The sequence below is a fragment of the Anoplopoma fimbria genome, chromosome 19, assembly GCF_027596085.1.
Source record: "Anoplopoma fimbria isolate UVic2021 breed Golden Eagle Sablefish chromosome 19, Afim_UVic_2022, whole genome shotgun sequence".
In the NCBI taxonomy this organism is placed as follows: Eukaryota; Metazoa; Chordata; class Actinopteri; order Perciformes; family Anoplopomatidae; genus Anoplopoma; species Anoplopoma fimbria.
The window spans coordinates 18,930,341-18,948,049 of record NC_072467.1 but is presented as its reverse complement, the minus strand read 5'-3'; the positions used below and the strand labels follow the sequence as shown (position 1 = coordinate 18,948,049).

The 17,709-nt window shown below is 43.0% G+C and overlaps 1 protein-coding gene across 1 annotated transcript in view; it reads right to left on the bottom strand.

Moving 5' to 3' along the window:
• Positions 1-17,709, bottom strand: part of reln (reelin) — a 93,570-nt gene that overhangs the window by 22,927 nt on the left and 52,934 nt on the right. Inside the window, exons 5-24 of the mRNA XM_054619925.1 lie at positions 15,748-15,780; positions 15,440-15,518; positions 15,185-15,281; positions 14,024-14,075; positions 12,759-12,867; positions 11,994-12,234; positions 11,568-11,713; positions 9,140-9,291; positions 8,937-9,052; positions 8,116-8,324; positions 7,467-7,595; positions 7,257-7,366; positions 6,960-7,026; positions 6,463-6,696; positions 5,292-5,453; positions 4,279-4,515; positions 3,814-4,006; positions 2,883-2,995; positions 584-721; positions 216-402 (exon numbers count right to left, since the gene is read on the bottom strand). Of these exons, the coding sequence (XP_054475900.1) occupies positions 216-402; positions 584-721; positions 2,883-2,995; positions 3,814-4,006; positions 4,279-4,515; positions 5,292-5,453; positions 6,463-6,696; positions 6,960-7,026; positions 7,257-7,366; positions 7,467-7,595; positions 8,116-8,324; positions 8,937-9,052; positions 9,140-9,291; positions 11,568-11,713; positions 11,994-12,234; positions 12,759-12,867; positions 14,024-14,075; positions 15,185-15,281; positions 15,440-15,518; positions 15,748-15,780 (2,804 nt within the window). The remainder of the gene's footprint in view (positions 1-215; positions 403-583; positions 722-2,882; positions 2,996-3,813; positions 4,007-4,278; positions 4,516-5,291; positions 5,454-6,462; positions 6,697-6,959; positions 7,027-7,256; positions 7,367-7,466; positions 7,596-8,115; positions 8,325-8,936; positions 9,053-9,139; positions 9,292-11,567; positions 11,714-11,993; positions 12,235-12,758; positions 12,868-14,023; positions 14,076-15,184; positions 15,282-15,439; positions 15,519-15,747; positions 15,781-17,709) is intronic.

Here is a 17,709-nt window from a genome sequence, read left to right as displayed (position 1 = left end):
AGTTTATGGAAAAATAAGAATTTGTTCAATTATGCTGCATTCCAGCAATGTCAGCAATTGTTTAAAAAGTTCCTGGATCTGCACTGGATTTGGATTTTCAACAAAAGTTTGGCAAAGCTTTCCACCAAACTTCACTTTAATCTGTGGATGACGTCAACTTGTTGGATACCCTAATAACAAAAATAATTGACATTCTTGAAGAAGTGTTGTTGTACCTTGCTGAAGTACAGAGACGATCCGGATGAGACCACCCCACAGCCCAAGTCAGGGGTGACCACCTCGCCACCAATCACCTCCTGCCATGTGGCCAGCATTGCATCCTGGGACTCAAAGTCAGAGAGTACACTGGAGGAGAGGGGGGAGGAGGGCTGGCAGTCTGTTCCAGTGAAACCATCATCACACCTAAGAGAGAAGACAGTGGCTGAACGTCTTATCTTTGCTCTGGGTTCATCTCTGTTTTAATTAGAATCCCACAAACGTCAATCAGAAGATATTTTGGGCCTTCTTCTTGGGTGGTATTAAAGAAAGTAATAAAGAACAACCTTAAGGAGTTTAATGTGTGTGTCTGTGTGTGAATGCGGACCTGCAGTGTCCATGGTCACACCAGCCATGTCCGTGGCACATGTTAGGACACTGCTGTCCGATGTAGATGTCATCCAGGGCCCACTCGTCCTGCTCTCCGTAATAGTTTTGGATCCAGCGGAACCGTGTGGCACTGGACCTGAACACAGAAAGTACACAATCACGAAAATAGTTCACCTAGATTCATACTATAGAAGCTAAATAAAATGTAATGAAATACTATAACTGACTACTAGATAAAGATAAAAAAAAACAGATTAAAATGCATTACATGATCTCATAAATTGACAGTGGCTGCTAACATGTCAACCACATCATCATGTTATTCTCACTAATCTACTTCTCTACTGGGGATGGAGATTTGTGGATTTAGTGTTCTGGCAGGTAAAGATTAACCTTACCACATGTGTGAATGTCTATTTTCCTATTTGTGTTTGTGTGTGTGTGTGTGTGTGTGTGTGTGTGTGTGTGTGTGTGTGTGTGTGTGTGTGTGTGTGTGTGTGTGTGTGTGTGTGTGTGTGTGTGTATGTGTGGGGGGATTCTGCTGTAGGTCAATATAATCATCCCATCATCTCTGTAAATGGTAGGCTGTGGATGTGAATGTGTATGCAGTGTGGATACATGATTGTGCATGTGAGAGCCTTGCAGTTTGGTGCATGTAGAAGGATGATAAATGGTTGTGGAAGTGTAGATAGTCAGGTATATGGGGGGTTTTATAGTTTGGAGGTTTCTCGGCTCGCTGCTTTGATGACCCGTATCAACTCAGACCACCGCCTGATCATATAGAACTGGCCACTGGCTATTTTATTATCATTTACTGCCATGACCCTGTGACCTCTCATCACACCCTGCAGGAGATTAGACCACCAATTTATTTAGGGGCTTGGTGGCAGAATGAAATGGAGGTGGAGGTCACAGTACTGCGTGTGGAAGGTTTATGTGATTGTTTGAGATGATATATGTGTGAGCGAAGGGCTGTAACAGTACATTCAGTATTATATATATATATACAGTATTCCTCAGGAACTGTACACTGAACAGAATGACTGGTTCAGAACAGGACTTGTTTCCATTCTGTTTGCCATTAAACTGAAACAGTACAATTTTAAGATCTTTATACAATGCTATTACAGGTTGTGTCCAAAATTACTCTCGCATTAACTACTCCCTACTCACTATGCAGGGAGTTCTATGTAGATGATAATATGGAGGACTGTATAGTGAGCTCATCAGCAAAATGAAAAAATACTCACGGACAATCGGGTCATTTTGTCTTAATTACATCACTGCTGTCGAACACTTAAAATGTGCCAAAACAAATTGGTCTGGTTTCATATCCATATTAAATACAGATTTTTTTAAAAATAAATATATATTGTAAACTATCTTTTCACATTACATATTATATTCGCCCCACAACTCATGGATTTGTCTCAATCACGCTGCTCTCTCTCTCCTCTCATCCATCTGCCATTTTTTCCTTCAGTGCAATGCATGATGGTAAATCGTACTTGGTGACAACCGATTGTACATTTAAAGAATGCACTGCGTGATTATTTGAATCCATATAGGGTATAATATTTCTCACTACACATTTGGACAGCACTATAAGATGGCAAAACCACTAGTTTTAGTAGCTAGTAGATAGTCATCAGATTATCTGAGCTCATGGATTGGCTATCGCAAAACACAAATTAGAGGCCAGCGCGGGGGAAACCTTCTTTATCATGTAGTGAGTTGGAGCAATACTGACAATCTGCTATTTGTGTTCTTTTGAATAAATGTTTACAATATTATATTATGTTTATTTATTTGTTAATTATCTCTTTTCAGTGTTGATATTCTACAAAATGAAAAGGAGGAAATGTTATTTGTTGTTTTGCCATGTTTCGTTATAGAGTGCACTTCAGTATTTTGTATTAAAGCATAGTTAAAGTAATTGTATTGTTATGGTACCTTGGTGAAAATCCTTGTAAGCAAAGCATATTCTACTTTATTTTTATCCAGAACATGATGTGAAATAGTTTCTGCACGTGTTCTTAATTGTGTATGGATGTGTGAGGGGTGTGTGTCTACGTGTACTTGTAGACATAGAGACATTAACAGTAATAGGAGCGGACGCTTCCTGGTGTCCTCTTTTCAAGCTTTATGTTATACATCCAACTCAATCTCAGGTGTATTATGCTTGTTAACTACAAAAGATATACAAGATAAAAGATCAGATCAGAGGACTTGTTATCCCAGAGGGCACTCTGTGAATCTTGTCTTATATGTCTACCGTACAGATGGGCGTTTCCTACCATGTCTTCTGAGGCAGAGACAAAGTGATGCGTCTCCAGTCTTTGAACTCTGATGGGTGGTAGACACTGGGAGCTGTAAACTCAGAGCAGCTTGGCATGCCAGGCAGACAGGCCTAGGTGAAAGAAATAAAAAAGCTTTCATTAAAATACACTTTTAATCGTATACTCATTTGTGGGGGAAAGGCATTGCTTAATGTTGATTACTCAGAATTCCTATGACCTGTTTTTCATTTGTCTTTGATAACTTTTTTTATTTTATTTTTTATTCAGAAACATCATTATACACTGCAGACACACCCTGAGGCTGCATTGGCCCCACTGTGTATGCAGATAAAAAGCTAAGGCAGGACTACAGTATTTCTGACCTTGAACACTGGAACACAAGCAAGGATTAAAAAGTACGGGACATTCAGTAAGTTACATTCTGCACTTGCCAGATGACTGCATTTTCATGCGCATTGGAGAATTAGAGAAAATTCACTGATGGAGGACTCATTATGCCCTATTCAATTCCAAAGGCAATAAAAATCTTGGCAGATACTTTGGTGCCTTATGAATATTTATGAGCCAGTTGTGATCGCAGAAAATCTTTGTTGAATCATGGGAAGATAATCTGCTTGCTGATTCAAGTATTGCCATGTATTTGCTAATAGTAGGATGATAAAAAAGTAATTGCGATAATTTCTCAGCTGAAACAAAGTGCCACATTTAAAGACTCTCATTATTTACATATTATTACGGAGGCTGTAATGGGTAAATCAATATTCATGATCATGAATAAATTATACGTTTCCTTGTCTTTTCTCCGGGACGACTTCTACAAGTTTCAGTCATAAACAACGGTGTGAGTCTGGCCGTGAAAACAAAAAGGATCAGATGTCAATAATCACTTAACATGGGGAACAAAGTTGACCGTGTTTACGCTCCTTACCTCTTTGACCAGGTGCCAGGTGAGGCCGTGATTGGTGGAGAACTCCAGGCGGACCTGAGTGTCAATGTGAGGGGAGGGCTCGCGGCCACAGCCCATGACCAATGAGAACTGTAGACTGTAGGAGGCTCCGATCTGCATTGACTGAGTTTCCACATAACGAATACTGGAGCCGGGGCTGGGCTCACCAGAGAAACTAGATGCAGAACACGGAAGAAGAGAAGATACCATACTTATTATTATGTGCAGAATTGTTATGTGATTGTAGAATCTGCTCATTTTCGGTTTGTAGGAATGAAGACAAACCAGGTAAAATAAAAGCAACTCTAGTTGCAAATAGCTAATACGATTTGACAAATGTTTAACTATTCAATCATGTTCAGACAAAACAACAAACAACAGTTTTTAAAATACCATTGATGAATAATGACCAACACAGTATTTGTCTCAGAGCATTTGTTCTCCTACCTGAGGGTCCAGTCATGCTGGCAGTAGGGCTGGACATGGCCGAGATAGAAACCAAGACTCTGGGTGACGTCCAGCACGTTGCTGAAGTCTAGACTTATGGTGTTGAACAGCACAGAGGTCATGCTGATTTCATCCAGGGCCCACACATCGTGACCCCGACCTGAGTGGTACGGCTGCCACCAGCGGAACTGCACGCCAAACTTACGAGCACCGGCAGGGAGTTCAACTGACACAATCCTGGTTGGGAGAAAGAGATTATTAAACTGAGCTTTATTGATAATTAACGGAAAGCTGTCATGAAGTAAGTAGTGCATGCGCCACAGTCACATCCGCACCGATGTGAGAATAGTGTATTTGGGGATGGTATCCAAAATGGCAAACATTTAAACTAGAATTAATTACACAAGCTGACTAAACTGGGAATCAGACTCTGACTTGGATCTAAGGCCTGCATAATCGCAGTCTGCTTGGACAATCTTAAAACAGATTTTTGACACAATGCAGACGGTCAAGGCGTCACTCTTCAGATTGCCCAATCTGTTAGCCACAAATACTTTTTCTCTCTTTGTCAAGACTTCCGTATCTTGGTGTTTAACAACCTCCAGTTGCACCTGCAGGTCAGATAGTTGTGTAAAACTTGCCTCTTACTCGTTGGCCCCCTTTGACCTTTCTAGTGGTGATGAAGAGCTTTGAGACTCGGCCTGCGCAGCTGGAACCCAGCCCACTTTGTCTTCATTACACACATAGACTGCTCTAACTGACTCAATCCCAGTCCCAGTGGCTTACACCTCCAGCACGCCATTAGCAGCGCAAATGTGTGTGTTAATGGAGTCATAGTATCTCTTTGGAATCATAAGCATACTGGTGTACGCACACACACACACACACACACACACACACACACACACACACACACACACACACACACACACACACACACACACACACACACACACACACACACACACACACACACACACACACACACACACACACTCTAAACACACTCTTACCTTGGCTCATGGAAGCCTTGGTAAGCGTAGTGCTGCAGCAGCGTCCAGGTGATGCCGTTGTCGGAGGAGTAATGCAGCAGGACTCCCTCTCCTGGCTGGTCTGGGGCAGGACATGAGCTCAGGGTGCTGCGGCTGCCCAGGCGAAGTGTAAACTGTAGGTACCTGCAGAGAGAGAAAGCAAGAATATGAGAGAAAATGAAAGCAAACATAGGTAGGGACGGTTAAAGTGATTAGGGGAGTTGGGACAGACATAGTGTAAAAAAAGAAAATGACACAGAAAAACAGAAGAGGGCAGGTTGATAAATGAGATGACCAAGAGTGCTCGGGAAGGAGAGGTGAGAGAGAGGGGAGAAAAGGGTAGACAAACAGACAGTCATGCAGAGTGGAGAGGTGGGAGGGAGGTGGCAGGATGATGGATGAGATGATTAAATGAATGAGGGCAAAATAAGATGAGAGGAGGTGGAAGGAAATCAAGAGCAAGACAGGGAGAGAGAAAGAGTAAAAGCCAGAGTTCACATCCATGTGTTTTTGTACATAGTTCTAGCCTAGCACAAGTTTTCATCCTTTTATCTGTTCCTCTATGTTTTTGCAGACATATTATCATCTATGCTAATGTAATATTTATTGTAATTCCCATCATCTGCCAGTCACCCTCCAGCTCTCTCTGTCCTTGGCTGAGCAGTTCTTTCAATAGCGACGCTGTTTCCTCTTTCAGGCAGCTGTTCACTCAATCAGCCAGGAAACTGGCATTAAATATGGCCATCAGGTGGCACACTGAGAGCCGCAACAGGCATAATCAATCTAACACAGATGCCATATACTTCACCGTCACCTCTTTATCTTTCTCCCTCACATTTTCATCTCTCCTCTCATCTGCAGTCTCCCCCACCTTGATCACAATCCATCTCCCAGCTTAGGAACCCAGAGTATGACGCAAAGAGAGATGACGAAGAAGAAGTGTGGATAGCTGACTGGCTGGAACATTTGCAGTATCAATCAGAAGTGAAGCCAGATGATGAAGACAAGCCACAGTTTTACAAAGTAATCTATTGGTGGCAAGATCAGCAGATTCCAAATCAGCTTGTGTGCATGCTGAGCATTTGTATGTGAGTTCCCTCTATGTTTGTGTCTGTATTTTTATGATCCTGTTCTGTATCGGCTCTTTCATTACCTGGCCTGGGAACTGTCTAGTGGAGCGGTGACCAAGTGTCTCCTGCTGTCTCTGTTGAAGACCAAGGCCTTGCCGCTGGCCAGCACACCACAACCAAAGCTGACCTCAGCCCCACGCAGTGAGGAGAAGCTGTGGTAGGAGGAGAGGCGTGGGCTGGAGAAACCCTCCGACAGGAAAGCCGGGAAGGTCTGGGAGGCGAGCTCACAGGCTGGACCACTGAAGCCTGGGTCACATCTGGGAGGGAGAGAGAGAGTGAGGAGGAGGAGAGGAGAGGAGAGGTAGGAGGGGAAGACAAGAGACATTAAAAAGAGTGAACGATATAAACGAGAAAAAGAAGACAGTGATAATGAAAATCCATTAATAAATCATTACCATAATACAATTTGATTAACTTTGAATGGTGATTGGTGCTGTGAGGCATTAGGTGGATAACGAGCCGACTCGTTTTGAAGGAGAGACATTGGATTTATTTGGTTTAATAAAAAGCAGATCCTTACTTGCAGCCTGTGCGAGAACAATGTCCTCTCCCAGAGCAGAAACGAAGGCAGGCTGGACCGAGATACACTGAAGCAAAACACAGGCATGGAAATTACATCGTTATATATTTAAATCATTATATTTTACTGCAAAACTAGACATTTTTGGATCTTTAGATAAGCAGTAATAAAAAATTCCTGTGACCCTAAACGTACTCTGTATGGAGGAGGTTTTGGGGGTTCATTTGTGAGGTCAAACTTAATAAAAAACAAAGTTTTTTTATGGCACTTAGTGCACCATTTATGTAAAGTACTAACCATTGTCTATAGCCCACATGTTGCCCACTCCAGTGCCGGACTGTTTCCAGCGGAAACGTGTCATCTCTGTCAGGGCAGCGTTGGGCAGAGGGATGGAGATTCTGGTCCACCTGGAGGGACAAAATACAATATGCGTATATGAAAAGTGGCTGACTATTACATTGATGTACAAGTACAGTCACACATAAAGATTTGCAGACTCATTCATACCCGCTGTAGTTGTCAGAGGAGTAGACGGTGCTGTGAGGTAGATGGGGTCCAGCACAGAGCTCTGGGAGACACTCAGTGTGGAGCAGAGACCAGGAGCGGCCGTGGTTGGTGGAAAAGTCCAGACTCACGCTAATGAAAAACAACAGAGAACGTCTTATCTCCACATTTCAATTTTCAAACTAAAATAGAGTTAAATGACCCAAGCGCTCTAATTTAGATTAGATAAGAAAAAGTGAACGATGTCTCCAGAGTCTCCACTGTAGAGCCTTTAACTTTACTCCTTCTACTCTTTTATTCAAAAGAACTCCTCAATTTAATACAGCAGTATCTTTAAATGTTTGAGACTTGAGGATTTGAATACCGAAAAAGAAATGGAACACAATTGTCACAAACTTCTTGAACTCACATTTCTAATTGTCAGAGGTCAATTGATTTCTCTAGATGCTGCTGTTTAGAAACATTTAAGCATTGTGCCCTTAAGTTCCCTTTGCACTATTTACCATTTTTTAACCAAAATCACCGAGTGAATCAAAGGTGTCTCCATTGGGAGGTCTCCTTTGGTGCAGCCCAATTTCGTGATTTTGACATGAAAAGTGGCAACATTTTCACATAAAAGCGCTGCCTAACCTAGTTTTAAAATGTGTCACACCTGTTGGCTGGCTGGTAGGAGCCACAGCCGAGGTTGATGGAGAACTGAGCAACGTGTGTGTGGGTGCCAGGCAGCACAGGGAGCAGCTGCATGAAGTCCACAGCCCAAACATGACGGTTGGCACCCCCATGTGACTGCTGCTCCAAGCAGAACTGGGTGACTGGTGTTTGTAGCTCAGTGGGCAGCGCCACCGACACCACAGCAGGAGTCTTAGAAAGGATGAACAGAATGAAGGATAGATGAGCAGAGGATAGATGAACAGAGGATAGATGAACAGAGGATAGATGAAAAGATCAGACCAGAGGGAAGATGCTTGACTTGTTTAACCAACAGTCCAAAATCCCCAAATATTCAGTTTATTATCAAAGAAAAGCAGCAGAACCTCACAGTTGCAAAGCTGGAACAGATAAATGTTCAGCATTTTTGCTTAAAAATGACATAAATTATCAAAATACCTACTGATTACTAATCTATCATCTTGTAGTTTCAGCTCTAATAAAATGTCTTGGAATGGAAATGCACTGGTGCTGGAGTTAAGCATATTTCAGGGAGAAACAAAACGACAACAATATATTTTACACACAAACAAAAGCTATTCCAAAGTTTGACTCTTTATTGATTCTATTGATCTGAACAACACTGCTGTTGCGATCTAAAGTATCTTGTCGAGGAACCTAATAGTCAAAATTCATAGATATTTACTGGTATACAGTAAAGCGAGCACTTCAGGCGTATTAACTATAAGGTTTTGATCGAGAGTACAAGTACACATTTTTTTGTTTGTGTGTGTGTGTGTGTGAACATGTGTGTGTATGTCTCACCCTGTAAGAAGAGTAAGGAAGGGTGTCGAGGGCCACACGTTCCCTCCTGCCTTCAGACCTCCCAAACAGAATCACGTCGTTCTCATGAGACTCTCCTGGATCACATTCACCACCACCTAAACACAAACACGCCTCAGCAATGTAACATACTTTTGTGCAAATCTACCTTTGTTAAAGACAAATACATGTGGGGGTTTCCGTACCCATGGTGAAGTAGAAGCGAAGGTTTCCATAGGACGTGGTGTCGATGTAGGGGGTGCACACTCTCCTCCGGCCCTCCTTCTCAAACACCACTGCTGAGCCCGACTCAATCTCTCCACACTGGGTCCCGTAGACAGCTCCCTCTATGTCCCAACTGGGTAAATAAAGCACAGGGAGGGAGGGCAGGTTTAGTAAGTAAAAGTAGTTTATCAACACTAAATATTTATGGCAAAAAATGTAGACATTAATATATTTGAAATAAGGGGTACATGAATAATGTGGCAGTATTTCAACAACATTAATAATAAAAACAAGCCATTCAAGCAATCATGCCACAAGATGTACGACTCTAAAAAACTTAAATTCAGTCAGATGGTTTATGGCCTGAATATAGTTTGAAAGTAACAATTAATTCTTGAGAGTAAGTTCAGTTAAAGAAGGAAAGTAAGCCTGAAAATAACAATGTAATGTGAATATGTAATTTACAGTGAAGTTAATAGAAAAGTAAACAAAGGGGCTTCTTTTATTGCTACATCTTAAGCACTTAACCTTAGCCAAATATTAACTCCAAATGAGACTTTATTGACCTGTTAGCACACGGAAATCACAGGATGCAAACACCTGCGTTTAGAGATTGCCTCTTTAATACAACATTTCCCCCTAGAGTATTACTGAAGTCAGTAAACAGTTGCCATAATTTGCAACTTGCCGGTAAACAAACACACAATGCCAGTGATACAGCATAAATCACCTGTAAGAGGACTCACACATGAAGGACAGGCACACACACACACACACACACACACACACACACACACATACCGACACATATCTCTGCACAGCGGAGAGAGGATCCTCATTAGCACTGACAGAAGTTAACTCAGTGTGTCAGCCCTCTCCTGTGTTCCTCCACCTCCACTGCCTCTTTCTCTTTTCGCTCCCCTTTCCTTTTCTTGTGTATCTGTCACAGCCAGTATTGGGTTAAATGACACTTATTGGAGAGTAGCCTTAACACAAGCAAAAACTCTCCCTGTCTGCACACACACATGAGCCGACTCATGACGTCTGATAGGTGAAGGAAAGCATGCAGTGTAGCATGTTGGCATGCTGCAGGAAAGGTGTGAGGGTGTGGGGCGGCCGGTAGAAATACTCTACTGTTTTAGATCCTTCTCATTAATGAAGAAGCGTGCTGACAGAGCTGGTGCATGAGGTCTGTTAATGACTCTCTGGCAGTAACACATCATCTCTCTTCTTTTATCTCTCTGCCTCTTGCAGTGCCTCTGACTGTGCTGCCTTGCTGTCTGCTGTCCAGTATGTGTTCGAAAGCAAGTGTGTGTGTTTGTGTGTGTGTGTGTGTGTGTGTGTGTGTGTGTGTGTGTGTGTGTGTGTGTGTGTGTGTGTGTGTGTGTGTGTGTGTGTGTGTGTGTGTGTGTGTGTGTGTGTGTGTGTGTATATGTCTCACTCTGAACAGATGGACTGCTGTCTCTGTAGCAGTCAGAGGCATAGAATTCACCTGTGTCAGCCCCCCATGCTTGACTAAAACTTGTGCAACACGCTGCATGTCGCATCGCTTGGCATATGACAAGTGACAGGTGTCAAAGCATTCGCATATACACACACAGAGAAATGCCAGAGCACTGAAATGCTACCAAAATAATCTCTCTCTATTAACTCTTTCTTTCCCAGCTATTATTTGGCCTGGTGTTAAATCATTTTATAAATTATCATCCCAAACTGACCCTACATTTGTTAAGGATGTTTTCGTGGGTTTAAGTTGGCTCTGGTAATATTTTGTTCTTTTAACTGCATAAAATACTACTGCCTCAGGTCTGGCAACCTCCAAATCTGTATAGATTTGGATTTAATAATGTCATATTTAAGTGTTTTGTTGTGTTTGTACATTATTTAGTTTTAATTATTTAGTTTGACCTTTCCCTGTAATTGTTTTGTTGTATTTCTATGGTGTTCTTATGTGCAAATCCATCCATCCATCCATTTTCCGTACCCTGCTTATCCAGTTAAGGGTCGCAGGGGTGCTGGAGCCGATCCCAGCTGTCAATGGGCGAAGGCAGGGTTCACCCTGGACAGGTCGCCAGTCTGTCGCAGGGCTGACATATAGAGACAAACAACCATTCACACTCACATTCGCACCTACGGGCAATTTAGAGTCTTCAATGCACCTAAGCTGCATGTCTTTGGACTGTGGGAGGAAGCCGGAGAACCCGGAGAGAACCCACGCTGACACGGGGAGAACATGCAGTTGTCTGACCAGGGAATTGAACCCGGGCCCCTCTTGCTGTGAGGCGACAGTGCTAACCACTACACCACCGTGCAGCCTCTTATGTGCAAATGTAAATTGTAAATGTAATCTGACAAAATGATCCCATAAAGGGGGTCGGGGGAAGAAATGAGACCATCATCTTGGCTTACTTGGATGGTGGGCTTTCAAAGTCTTCCTCCCAGTAGCTCCTTCCCTCCTCACGATGCAGGTCGATGTCTCTGGTGGTGGCAAAGCTGTGGCCAACTCCCTCCCCGCCATGGAAATACAGGGCGTTGCCCTCGGACTGACAGGCGTGCTGGCCAATAAGAACACAGGTGTTAACACATGCAACAGTTTACCACTTTTGCAAAGCAGTGTTTTTCACGTGGAAATGTTCTTCCCTTGCTCTAAGGTTGAAAGCACCTCATGATTATGGTATTTACTCAGCTTTAACATGCAGCTGAGGATAAGTTGATTGGCAACAGCCAGTTTATTCATTTGACTGATCATTAGGTCATCTATGATATTTCTTTGTAAATGAAATCCATGTGTAAAGAAGGGAATCCCTGTAAATGTCCCCTTATTTATCGGTGTACCTTGACGGTAGCTCCAGGGAAGAAGAGCCAGTTTGCAGTGTCTGGAGGGTCCAAGTTGTCCTCCATGAGTGGGGCTTTGTGGGCAGCATTGACCAGCAGCACGTTGTCAAGCCCCCAGCAGGACTCGTAGCCCTCTGGGCCATGGGGGACCTCCTGAGACCAACGGACACGAACGCCATCAGCCCTGGATTGATGTGGCAGCGGAAGCAGGTGGATGACGGTGCTGCTGTTGGTCGGGGCTCTGGAGGAGAAACATTTAACATGAGGGTCTTGTGTGTGATGGCTGTGTTTATGTAATTAAGTGCTACATGTTTATGCATTAAATAATCATCATTAATCATTTAAATGAGGCTGAAATAGCCACATATGGAGAGACACTACTTGTCCTTATGGTGGAATGAATCTGAGAGAGAAAAAAAGCAGGTTTCAGAATGAGTCCAAGAGTATTAATAGTTGATTTATGAGTTTGATTTCTGTGTCTGCCCACAAGTATAACATCCACTTATTAGGTAAATATTGTAGTTAAAACACTTCATCATTACATTATGCCTCTGTTCTCCCTCTGAGCTGACCAAACAGAGGGAGGCAGGGATAGAGGGATGAAAAACAGGGGGATCGTAGAGAAACCAACAGGAGAGGAATGACAAATCGAGAGGGGGAGGTGTGAACGAGGGAAAAAGGAGGACGGGTGTTCATAACAGATGGAAGGACTGTGGGATGGATGAGGAAGGAGGAAGAGGAGGAGAGAAAGAGAGAGAGAGAGACCTGATCTTCTCCAGTGCGATCCAGTCATCTGAGGTGTTGGCGTTACCACTTAGACTGTATGACACAGTGATGCTGGGGTCTGAGTAACTAAACCGGCAGGATCCTGAGCCTGGGGAACACAAACGCACACAGAGGACAGACATATATGACAGTTAACACTCTTGTTGAGGGGAACAGCGACTGAAAGTGTTAGCTAGTTTCTTTTTTTTTTCCAACAATTGAATTTCATCAGCAGGGCAATGATCCTTAGTGTGCCCTGAGGGGCAGCCAGGCCCGCCGTGATGGCTTCTTCTAACTGATTGCTCCCACATTCCCCCTTTAGCCAAGTGGAAAATGAGGTCTAAACGGTTTCATGGTGGAACTAAGAGATCAGCAGCTTAACAGGGCTGAGAGAGAAGTATGTAGAGGTGATCGGGGGAGCTGATGTAGGACCAGACTCTATAGCAAACTACAGCTTGACACTGTTAGCGCATGTGCGTATGTGTGACAATATTCTTGTGCACTTCTGCTTGACAAGTTTGTGTGGGATCAGAATATTTTTGCGCCTATAAAATATGTGTTTGTGTGGGTGCAGTGGGAGCTGGTGGGGTCAAAAGGTGGCTAATGGACCAAGCAGGCTAACCCCCACATCCCACCCTTTCCTCTCCCCCATCCTCTTCACCACCTGATGGTGTGCATCGTCTATGTCCTGCCGTGCTGCCCCATCCCCACTGAATACAGTCGTGCATTAACCTGCCACCACTTCATTGCAATGCACTGCTCTACTGAACCGCTCCACACACAACACTACTGCATCACAAACGTATATTAACGACCTGCAAACGAGAGCACAGCCAGAGAGAGTGAAAGAGACCTGCAGGTGGAGGGGGGTGAGGGGTTGTCGTTACAGTATGTACTCTTTTTTTCTTCCCAGTCATGTTCCCATGAGAATTGGTGGATACATGTAATGGACATGAAAAATACAACATGCCACATACTCTTAAAAACTCTCCCACGACCTTTCTGGATGTCTTTACAGAATATTTTAAATAATTCATTATTGTGATAGGAGAGGCGGAGAGAGAAAGGAGCACACTGGCATGAAACAGGACAAAACATGCTTGAGGATCACGAAGGGATCTATTGTCCTGGCTGCAAAACACTGTTGCACGAAGGGGCTAAGATATTTGAACAGGGTTAAAAAGGTCTCATGCTGTATAAAAGCCTGTTATACCAAATATGTCTTCATCTTTTGTTTGCAATGCGTGAGGAGATTTAATACTCACCAAGGGCAAACTGCAGGACTGAGGCTGTGCTGGTGTTGAGCGGTACAGTGGTCTGGGGAAGATACACAAGGAAGTTTAGGATATCACCCATAAATAATCAACATCATAAATCTATATGATTTGCTGCACTTAAACTTAAAAGTCCCAAGTCTTTTGCACTTGTATCACCAACGAACAGTGTTGTAAAGTGTATTCAACATATTGCCACATCACTGCGGAAGGGTGAAAACTTCAACCACTGGAGGTGAGTATAACATGTATAAAACACAAAGTCTAGAAGTGTGTGTGGGAGAGAGTGTGTGAGGGAAGCAAATGATGAGGCTGTGTGCTCATGAAAAGCTGTTCTCATTGTCAATGATATTATATTTGAGACGTTGTGTGTGTAAACGGTTCTGTTTCTAGATGTGCAAGCTTGTGGCACTTGACAGAAGAGCTGCCAGGCAGCGGAATCAAACATTTGGAGCAGTGACAGACAAAGCAACTGTTCATCAGAAAAGTAAATAGACTCATGAGGCACTAAACACTTATCGGCTGCTGACTGGCTTTCATCTCTCACAGCAAAATAAATAGTCTGAAATCAACTTTGTAAAGATAGAAAGAGGGCATGAAATGGTTTGATACGCAATTATGAGTGTATGGGTGTGTGTTGGCATTATTTACGTGTGCGTATCCTTTTATATGTAACATTATGCATGCCATACTGTAAGATCTGTGTTCTGCAGTGGTTTGAGAAGTCTATTTGCAGAAATGTTTCGACTTAAAGTTGGTAGATGACTAAAAAAAGTTTTATAACCTGCTGACACAAATGATGCAGATAAAACAATCAAATCATGAAACACATAAAGTTGTGTGAATGTGCAAGAAGCGAAATCAGTCCTTCTATTTCCATACATTTTTACCGGGACATGCGGCTCCATGTTTACTTTTAGTTGTTTTTTGTTTGAGGTAGGGCTACCTCTATATTTTAGCATGTTAAGTTCTGCCCAGCCTAGCACAGGGCGAAAAGTTTGTTTCTAAGCTTGCTTTCCCTAACTAGATGCACAGAAATATCTTGGATTTACTGTAGCTGTGGTTGTGGCTTATCGAGTGGTTGGTTTGGATGTATGGTCAATGGGCCGTAAAATGTACAGCGGTGGCTGTGTGGTCAAACATGGCAGTTACCAGCTCGCGTTCTCCAAGGGGCTCACAGAAAGTGACCGCTCTGCCATGCATCAGTACACCACACTGCTCTCCCACCTCACAGTTCCGGCACTCAGACCTGAGAAGAGAGGAGAGAAGAGGAGAGGAGAGGAGAGGAGAGGAGAGGAGAGAAAAAGGAGTTATAACAAAAGTACAAGTATCAAGGCAGCACACCAAAGATTTAGAAAGTGATTGCTCTCTTATAATCACAAGAAGAGTCGTAACCTTTTCACCTACCAGATGCTCGAGTCCAGCTCTCCTTGTAGGTTGGAGTCAAAGTCGTCACGCAGCACAGCATGTTTACCGTGGAGCTCCACTACACACACACACACACACACACACACACACACACACACACACACACACACACACACACACACACACACACACACACACACACACACACACACACACACACACACACACACACACACACACACACACACCATATGCTCACAGTTAGACACAGGCTGTATGATTCCTTGTATTTGATGTTGCAATTACCTGTGTGATTATAGCATCAAAAGAAAAGCATGCAGACTCACCAAGACTAGGTCTCAATGGGGACTCGGTTGGAGCTGAAACAGAAACAGAGAAGAAGAAAGGAAACATTGTTAGTTATTCTGTAGCAACAACGAGTATACACAGGTGTAGTCTGATGACGGTCCTGGGACTAATTTACAGGCAGTTTGTTTTAGAAGACAGATTGAAAGCTGTGGAAGTGCACGTATGAACCTTCATGTTAATGTACGGACAAAAGTAAATGTACAGACTGCACCACTTTTTCCTATCTGTGCAGTTTTGCATTGTTAATTGTATAATAAGTCATTAGGGCAGGGAAACGGGCCCATTCTTCTATCATCTGAGTGAAACAAACTTTCTCCGTGTCCTGGCCGGGCACGGCTGCAGTCTCCTGGCTGCCTGATGTTAATTCCTTTCAGTAATGAAAGGACGGGTGGCCATGATTAACGGTTCAACGGCAATTAACCGCCATCCACCCCAGAGGCACCGGTGTGCTCTAATCTGTGGCCACTGCCTAGCTAACACACTCAACCATCAATCTCTCCCAGGGGAGACACAGCCCTGAGAGGAGGAGGGAGGCGAGTGTTGAGATTTAATGAATCAAACATGGGTTTAAAAAAAACACAGTGGCTCTGACTTAATCACTGAGAGCACTTTATAGAATACAGTCTGCATCCACATTTTAGAAAAAAACCATGAAGTTGTACTGTACGGGTGTGACCTTTGTTCTAGAAGAGATGGAGGAACTCATGACGTTTAAAACTGATTGCTCTCTTATAATCAATCAGTTATAAATCAAATCAAACTGAGGACATTTTGATACATTAGTTTTGGTGTTTTATTAACTGGTGCACAGAGAAAAAAAAAGACTGGGAGGGTGTGACAAATAATGCAGTTTGGTGGATGTTATATACTAAAATTTAGACTTGCACTAAAAGACGAACCAGGTAATCAAACTTAAAACTCCCTTTTTTATATTTAAGGTTCAGCTACTGAGAACATATATCAAAGTGCAATTTGCTCACCCTTGTTTTTATCTTGGAAAGCAAATTTTCAGAGTTTTTATTCCTCGCCCATATTGGAGAATTTGAATTAAAAATAGTTTCGTAATCAGCCACTGTTGGGTTTTGCACAGTGGCTTTAACCTTTATGAACATGTGACCCTTCAATCCCTTTGAGCTTCTTTACTCTGCTCTGGTAGGTGTTTTTTTTTTTTAAAGACTGCCTTACTCCAGACTGAAGAGAAGGATAATCTGCTGCAGTATTCTCATCCAGGATGGGTCTGCCTACCTGATAAAACACACTAAGATAACGCACTCATTCAAAAGTTTCCTTTCAAGCGACTTAAGAGTTTCATTCAAACCTTGCAGCAGTTTTAAAAATTTCCTCTGAAGAGAGGGGCTTACAGTTGAGAAGCCCACCTAAAAAACCCCATAAACAACGGATCCTAAATCAAAAGAGGAGGGATTAACCAAAAAAAAGATTTCTCACTATCGTTATGGCTCTGCAAATGTCTTGATATGCAGCTCAAACTGTAATTTCTTCCCATTGGATCCAAATGCCGGGCACTTAGAAATGGATTTACTATTCACAGAGTGATGGAAAAGTTTCATGCTGACTGAAGAAGTTGGAGTCTTAGTGGCAGAGCCGGGCGGTTCACTGGCTGCGACCGTTGCTGCCGCTCTGGTGGCCCTGATGCTCAGCTCCATGGCTGGAGCCCGGGCTCCACGATGTAGCCCATTAAAAGCAGATCAAAGGGCCCTCTTACTCCCACTCCGTCTCCCCTTGCTCTCTCCCTTTCCTCACCCTCTAATCCTCAAATGTCGGCTGATTCGAAACATGTTTAGAGGAGCTATCAATCCCAGCATGTGCAACTCTCTCATGTTTCTCGTACCCTATTAACATTCCCATTAAACTGTAATAAAAAAAATGAAATATGCTGTTTGTGTGCTCAGTTTACATGAGTATGTGTTCATCTGTAATAT